Here is a 7,538-nt window from a genome sequence, read left to right as displayed (position 1 = left end):
CGAGGTCGCCACACACCCGAGCCACGAGGATCGGCACCGTCGGTCAATGGTGACCGACCCCGGGGCAGGAGGAGCAGCGAGGAGGCTGCAGAGAGGCAGCGAGGAGGCTGCAGAGAGCAGCGGGTCTGCAAGGGAGGAGTCGGCAGCAGGGGTCTGCACGACGTGACAGCGGCGGGGCTGCTAGGAGGGAGTTTGGGCTACGTGAGCGACAGCAGCCTGGGGCTGCAGAGTGGAGAGTATATAGGGGAGTACCGTGAGGGAAAAGAGATCGAACCCAAATAAAGGACACAGGACAGAGAGAAGCGTCCGAGTCTTTTATTACACATGTATAATACACACTCATTAATTGGATGTGTAGGGGTGTCAGGGGAAGGATTCCCACCAATAGATGGGTTAGGGGGAGGGGTGATCGAGGTGATATAAGGGGAGAACGGGCGGGAAAGGGGGGCCTTTTGCGGGAACGGGATTGGGACGGCTGGCGACAGGTGTGAATGGAAGGAAAGGAATAAAGGACGAGACCCCTGCAATCTCGTGTCGGCTCCTCTCTACATTTGGTGGCAGCGGTGGGATCCTAATGGCTACAAAGAAGAATCCTCGCGGGAGGGAGCCGAGGGAGGAGGAAGCAGGGGCCGGGGATCCTTCACATCCTGGGCAACAAGGGGGCCTGCTGTCAGAAGCAGCAGAAGGGGGCCCGGATCGCCTGGAGGATCGCATGGAGGACCGCATGGCCCGCGTGGAGAGGGCGCTCCAGGAGCTCTTGCAGAGGCTCCCTATGGGGGGCCCGCCGGCACCGGGACCCCCACCCCCACGCGTACTACGGGAGGAGAGGCCACGGGAACCGGACGCCGACCAGCCGGCCGGGCAGGAGCCGCAACCAACCTCGTCACGCCAGCCGCCGCCGCTCCCGCCAAAACCCCCAGGGCTAAACACCCAACACGGAGAGCAGGTGGCCGGACGGCCGCGTCGGCTGGGGCCCGTCGACAAGTTTGTGGCTGAGGAAGAAGATTGGGAGGAGTTTGTCCGCCGATTCGAGGCTGCCTTCCACGCTCTCGAGTGGACAGACGAAGAGGCCCTACGAGCGCTGCCATCTGTTCTGGGCAAAGAAGCACTCTCCTCTTACACCTCCCTTCCCTCGCACAGCAAGTCCACGCTACAGGCGGCCTACGAGGCTTTGGGGGAGATCTATTGCCCGGCGGAAGGAGCCTTTAAACGGTTCCAGGATCGCCAGCGAGGGGCTAAAGAATCCCCTTTAGCCTACAGGGGGGCGCTGCTCGTGTTGGCGAGGAGAGCTTTCCCTCGCCTGGCTGAAGAAGCGCTCGAGGACCTCGTGGTCGAGCACCTCATCGCCTACGCTTGCCGCGCCGGCGTTGTAATGCCCGTAGTGACGCCGGAAGAACGCACCTCGCTGTGGGCTGCCCGGACCATCCAAGCCCACGAGCAGGTCATGGGCCGGGCGCCACCCGTGGGCCCGGTGGCTGGCGCGGCGGGGGGGAACAGCCCAGCCGTTGCCGCGGCGCTACTTGGTCCAGCGACACTAACCGCCGAACCTGCACCGTCACCACAGGCTGCCGGTGGGGCATCTGGGGACGGACCGCCGACGTCTGAGACGGAGCCATCGCTGCGGGAGGTGTACGCGGCGATCCGGGGACTGGCGGAGCAGAGGGACCAACCGCCGCGTCGCTGGCAGCCGCCTCTACAACATCGCGCCGAGCCCCCCCGACGCAACGCCCCGTGGGTCTGCCACCGTTGTGGTCGCGAGGGGCATGTGGCGAGGGGGTGCCGCACGGAGCCGGAGGCCGCCAACGTCACCTGGAACCTGCCGGGGCCGAACGCCGACAGGAGCCAGGCGAGTGACGCCGTCCCACCCGGCCTCTCGGGCGGGCCGGGTAATTACACTTCCGACGCCGCGAACTCACCGGGAGTCTCCTCGGGGTGGGCGCCGGTGGTGTCGTTTTCCGGTCCCCGCTGTTCTGGTCGGGGGAAGGGGATAGCGCCGGGGCCTGTGGTCGCATCGCGACCCGGAGTGGCGTCGCGAACGGACGTGACGTTGCGTCCGGAAGTGACGTTGCGTCCGGAAGTGACGTCGCGGTCGGAAGTGGTGTCGCGGATCGCGCCGGGAATTGCGCCGGGGCCGTGGACCGCGCCTGGAATCGCGCCGGGGCCAGGGACCGCGTCGGGGATCGCGCCGAGGCCGGGGACCGCGCCGGGAGTCGCGCCGACGCCGGGAGGGACGTCGCGGACGGAGGTGACGTCGCGGGCGGAGGTGACGTCGCGGGCGGAAGTGACGTCGCGGCCGGCAGCGACGTCGATGCCGGGCGTGACGTCGCGCGCGGGCGGGGTTTCGCGGGCGGGCGTGGGTTCGCGGGCGGGCGTGACGTCGCGGGTGGGCGTGGTTTCGCGGGCGGGCGGGGTTTCGCGGGCGGGCGTGACGTCGCGGGTGGGCGTGGTTTCGCGGGCGGGCGTGGGTTCGCGGGCGGGCGTGACGTCACCGGCGGGCGTGACGTCACCAGTTACCTGCAACGCCGGCGAGTTGCCAGGGGCAACGGCCCGGGGGCGGAGGCAGCCCACACGATTGACATTGCGCCCTGGAGCAATTCCACGACCCGCCTCACCACCGCTTTGCGACAGAGCGAGACGGAACCAGGGGGACCACGCCCCCGTGACAAAGGAAAGAGAGGGGCTCACGGGAAGGCCCACCCCCCAGTCCCCACCGCCCCCTGCAATGGGGGGGCCCCCCCACACCACAAGGGGGGCCCATCCTACGTCACCTAGGGGGGGCAATTTGCACTACATAGAGAGCCCAGCCCGCAACCCAGGGGTAAGCCCACACTATGTAACAAGGGCGCGTTCACCCTGCTGGGACGCACTCCAAAGGGAGGAACCCCATCTTCAGTCCATCCACACCCATCCCCCATCATTTCACCATGCACCACAGGATAACGAGACGCCGCCTGGTCAGTGGCCGGACTCAGCCACACAATGGAGGAAGCTGGCAAGGCGGGTGGTAGCGGCCACGTCAGGAACCTCGGTCCTGGTCGGTGAAATCGCGGGAGTGTCGGCACGTATCTTGGTCGATACGGGGGCATCAGCCACGATCATCTCGAGCACCATGCATGAGATGCTGCCGGATAAAATCCGACCTTTAGTCCCCGTCAAGACAACGTTCATTGCAGCAAATGGAGGCAGCATGGGCTTCCTGGGCCAGGTTGAAGCCCCGATACAGATTGGGCAGCTTTCGGTAGCAGGACCCATCCTTGTCTCCGCAACGTTGCCCGTACCCTGCCTGTTGGGGACGGACTTTCTGAGGCGGATGCCAATGAAAATCGATCTGGCCAATGGGCGGGTGGAAGTCCAGGGAACGCATCTCCATTTCCTAAAGGCGGAGGGGGCCAGCCGGGGTGTACCCTACGTGCAGGCTCTGGTCAGTAAGTCTGTCTCCATTCCCCCGGCAGCCCAGATGCTGGTTCCGCTGCAATATCGGTCCCCCCTCGTGACAGCCCGACCAGACTCACCCATCCTGGTGTCTCCGGCGTCAGCGGCCATGGATCGTCATGCGCTGGTGGGGGCCGAAACTATTGTACAGAGGAACCAGCATCTGTTCATTCAGGTGCTGAACACCTCCGATAGAACAGCGACGGTGCAGGAGGGAACAGTTCTGGCCCACGTTAGTCCCTTGTCACTAGGAGCCCCAGGGACAGAGCCCGAGCTTGTAGGCAGCATCGGCCAGTCCGAGGACAGAGGGGCCAAATCGTGGATGGACCAGCTGGCGGGGCCTGAGCCGGGATTGCCGCCCGACCAGAAACAGCAGCTGCACTCGTTATTGCAGGAGTTCTCGGACGTGTTCAGCCGGGGACCGTTCGACCTAGGGCGCACAAATCTGTCACAGCACCACATCAACACGGGAGATGCCGCACCCCTGCGCCAAAACACATATAGAATGAGCCCAATGGAAAAAGGGCACATTCAACAAGCGGTGCAGGAGATGCTGCGGGCCGACATAATTTCTCCATCCTCGAGTCCCTGGGGGGCACCGGTGGTCCTAGTCAAGAAGTCAGATGGGTCACTGAGATTCTGTGTGGACTTCCGACGCCTCAATGCCGTCACGCTGGCCGACGCATATCCCCTACCACGTATCGACGACTCATTGGATGCACTGGCGGGAGCAAAATTTTTCAGTACGCTGGATTTGTTGTCCGGGTTCTGGCAGGTCCCACTAGACGCGGACTCCCGGCCTAAAACAGCATTCCGGACACCACAGGGCCTGTTCGAGTTCAACTGCCTGCCTATGGGCCTCCAGACGGCGCCGGCAACGTTCCAACGCATAATGGAGTTGGCCTTGGCAGGCCTCCAATGGGAAACGTGCCTCATCTACCTGGACGACGTCATTGTTTTCAGCCGATCATTCGAGGAACACATTGACCGATTGCGTCAGGTGTTCCTGCGGTTCCGGAACGCGAACTTGAAGCTCAAGCCGTCGAAGTGCCACCTTATGCAGTCGTCGGTACGCTACTTGGGCCACGTCGTCAGTGAGTCGGGAGTGGCTACAGACCCGGAAAAGACGGCCTGCGTGAGGGCCTGGGCTGTTCCCACAACGGTTCCGGAGGTACGCCGGTTTGTGGGTTTCGTTTCTTACTACCGCCGGTTTGTGCCCAACTTCGCAACCATTGCCAAGCCCTTGCACGTGTTGACGGCGAAGAACCAGAGGTTTTATTGGGGCCCTCTGGAGGAAGAGGCATTCCAGCAGCTGCGCTCACGTCTGACAGATGCACCACCATTGGCCTTTCCGGATTTTGGCCTCCCCTTTATCCTGGACACGGACGCCAGCGATGTGGGCATCGGCAGTGTTTTGTCGCAAGTCCAGCAGGGTCGGGAGGTGGTTATCGCCTATGGTAGTCGCGTGCTTTCATCAGCGGAGCAGCGCTACTGCGTCACACGTAGGGAACTCCTGGCAGTCGTTCACTTTGTGCAGCAATTCCGACCCTACCTGTATGGTCGCAAATTTACGGTCCGCACTGACCACGCGGCCTTGCAGTATTCGCTCCGCATCGACCAGCCTTCGGGCCAGCTGGCCAGATGGATAGAACGCCTGCAGGAGTACAGGTACCAAGTAGTGCATCGCAAAGGGACCAGACATGCCAACGCAGACGCATTGTCCCGACTGGTGCCCCAGGGCCCTTGTGCATGCACCACAGGCGGGGCACGCTGCAAGGAGGCGAGGCCGGAGGGGACGGTCATCGCTCCTGTACGCACGGCGGAGGGCGCACAGGGTGAGGTCCAGCTGACCGACCACGACCTGGGGCTGACCTTGGACGATTGGAGACGGCTACAGCTGGAGGAAGCCCCACTGCGAACACTACGCGCCTCAGCAGAGGCAGGGGGGGAGGAGTACATCGTATGGGAGGATCTCCTCATGCGATGGGACCCGACAGGGCGCCGGCGATGCCTGGTAGTTCCGGAGTCGCTGCGTCAACAATTGGTTATGGACGTACACGGCCGCCAGCTGCTGCACCTGGCAGGGCGGAAGACACTGCACACATTACAGGGTCGGTACTTTTGGCCAGGTATGACCGCTGACGTGCATCGATGGGTCGCTACCTGCGTCGAATGTGCGCGGCGAAAGCCGCCACCCCGGGTAAGCCGGGCGCCCCTACAGCCCATCACGGTGACCAGGGTCAACGAATTGGTTGCGTTGGACATCTTGGGACCGCTGCCGGTCACGCCACGGGGAAATAAATACCTGTTGGTCGGAGTCGAGTACTGCACGAGGTGGCCGATGGCGTGGGCCCTCCCGGACCAAACGGCACAGACCATCGCCGATGCCTTCGTGGGAGGCTATGTCCTTGATAAGGGGGCACCGGAGCGGTTGCTCACGGATCAGGGCAGGAATTTCTCCTCACAGCTATTGAAGGACGTCTGCTCTATCCTGGGCACTAAAAAGGTCCGAACATCTCCATATCATCCCCAGACCGATGGGATGGTAGAGCGGCTTAACCGCACCATAGCGGCCATGCTGTCCCAAGTGGTGGACGAAAACCATTCCGACTGGGACCTCCACATTCCATCGGTCTTAGCGGCGTACAGGGTGGCCCCACACGCGGCGACGGGGTTCTCGCCGTTTTTCCTGATGTACGGACGGGATCCCGTTCCGCCTATTGAGGTGCAGCTGACGGACATTCCGGCAAGAGCCGACGCATGGCCGAAGGCACTAAAGACCTCCCTCATTTATTTGAGAGAGGCCCGCCAAGCAGCCGAGGCCGCATCGGCCGCGAGCCAAGAGAGTAATGTACGGATACGGGAGAGGACAGTGACAGCCAAGCCCTTTAAAGTTGGGGACCAGGCATGGCTACACTGTCCTCAGGTGCCGGTTGGCCTCTCACCAAAGCTGCACCGACCCTGGAAAGGGCCGGTCGAGGTCATCAAAGCACTCCGACCGCAGTGCGTCCAGGTCCAACTGGGTAAGCGACGATGGTTTGTACACCCCACCCGCCTTAAGCCATACATCTCTCCACCGTCATCTTCACCAACATCACCACCAACATCACTGCCAACATCATCATCATCCCTACCCAGGCCAAGGTCGCCGACCACCACGCGCCGACCGGCAGGGGGTTCGGTGCCCTGTGTTCCCTTGTCACCTACAGCACCCCATGTGAGGCCTGACGGAGCGGCGGCACGAGCGGGGGCCGGAGAGACAGCGGCGCCAGGCAAGGCGACACCGGCACCACCGAACCAGGGACCGCGACGAGAGGGCCTTCGAAGGAGGGGGCCGCCACGGTCATCTGCTGCCTGTGGATGTCCGGGCTGTTACGGGATGCTGGCTGGAGACCTGGGCAGGCCGCGCAATTGATTTGTTGTGTTATATTGCATTGTAGGGTTGTGGGGGGGGGTAAGGGCTGTCGTCACTGTCAGTGGTGGGAGGCATGGGGAGACTTAAATGGTCCATGGGGGAGGCAGAACCGAGGACGGTTATTTTTTCTCCGGGGGGGGGGGGTGATGTAGGGGTGTCAGGGGAAGGATTCCCACCAATAGATGGGTTAGGGGGAGGGGTGATCGAGGTGATATAAGGGGAGAACGGGCGGGAAAGGGGGGCCTTTTGCGGGAACGGGATTGGGACGGCTGGCGACAGGTGTGAATGGAAGGAAAGGAATAAAGGACGAGACCCCTGCAATCTCGTGTCGGCTCCTCTCTACAGATGAATGCAGAGCAATTGCTGGTGCCGGCTCACTGCCTGGAAGCCTTCCAGCTTGATATGTGGTTCCTACTCAGCGATTGTGACATGCATTTGGCATGAACGAGGGCTTATATAAAATTAATCATTTGATTGTTTTCAGGCTAACAAATTAAATATATTTGTTAATTGTTTATATGCAACATCAGTAGAGTTTATTTAGTAACAATATCACAAGGCTATCAGGAACATCAAGGAATACCTATTCCAGTAAAGTGTCCTTTATTTAACCACACCATGCGACACAGGCATCGAGTTCTCAATGAAGCGAGGGAATGAAACCCCACTGGGTTAAACACCCCCTCGGGGA

At 62.0% G+C, this 7,538-nt stretch overlaps 1 protein-coding gene across 1 annotated transcript; it reads left to right on the top strand.

Moving 5' to 3' along the window:
• Nucleotides 1-461: 461 nt before the first annotated feature.
• On the top strand, nt 462-7,192 carry LOC144942393 (uncharacterized). The gene is made up of 2 exons (XM_078869233.1): nt 462-1,846; nt 6,642-7,192. Exons 1-2 carry the CDS (start codon nt 575-577, stop codon nt 6,651-6,653), a joined length of 1,284 nt encoding a protein of 427 aa, XP_078725359.1. The 5' UTR covers nt 462-574; the 3' UTR covers nt 6,654-7,192.
• Nucleotides 7,193-7,538: the final 346 nt, after the last annotated feature.

This window comes from Lampetra fluviatilis, chromosome 27 (genome assembly GCF_964198595.1).
Source record: "Lampetra fluviatilis chromosome 27, kcLamFluv1.1, whole genome shotgun sequence".
NCBI lineage: Eukaryota > Metazoa > Chordata > Hyperoartia > Petromyzontiformes > Petromyzontidae > Lampetra > Lampetra fluviatilis.
Note: the sequence above shows the minus strand (reverse complement) of the source record. Positions and strands in the feature narration are given on the sequence as shown.

Bases quoted from the DNA above. Each gene is read 5' to 3' on its own strand.
- LOC144942393 (XM_078869233.1), top strand. From the start codon at position 575: ATGGCTACAAAGAAGAATCCTCGCGGGAGGGAGCCGAGGGAGGAGGAA.